Below are 307 nucleotides of genomic sequence, written 5' to 3'. Positions count from 1 at the left end.
TATATAACGCATATAAGACAAAAAATAACCATATCGCGCTATACTGAATTACATTACAGATTATGCACATCTACAGTTACCTTTGTTGGCCCCGTAGCCGATGACAGACCAAGATTTCCCCGAGCCTGTCTGACCATAGGCAAAGAGGGTCGAGTTGTAGCCGTCCCACGCATTCTTGAGTATCCCCCCACCGAGGTCATCGAACACCATTTTCTGTGAAGTGGAAAGAACAGCTAGTGACAGAAAACGGGAACTACCTTGCGTAATAATGATAATTAGCACCGATAACCGTATTACCAGTAATTAA

At 43.3% G+C, this 307-nt stretch overlaps 1 protein-coding gene across 1 annotated transcript in view; it reads right to left on the bottom strand.

The window, feature by feature from the left end:
* LOC119589303 (kinesin-like protein KIF28P) overlaps window positions 1-307 on the bottom strand; it is a 24,501-nt gene that overhangs the window by 23,718 nt on the left and 476 nt on the right. Inside the window, 1 exon segment of the mRNA XM_037937926.1 lies at window positions 81-213. Within this exon segment, the coding sequence (XP_037793854.1) occupies window positions 81-213 (133 nt within the window).

This window comes from Penaeus monodon, chromosome 25, assembly GCF_015228065.2.
Source record: "Penaeus monodon isolate SGIC_2016 chromosome 25, NSTDA_Pmon_1, whole genome shotgun sequence".
NCBI classification, from domain to species: Eukaryota; Metazoa; Arthropoda; class Malacostraca; order Decapoda; family Penaeidae; genus Penaeus; species Penaeus monodon.
The sequence above is the reverse complement of the archived record's forward strand: the minus strand, read 5'-3'. Positions and strand labels throughout refer to the sequence as shown.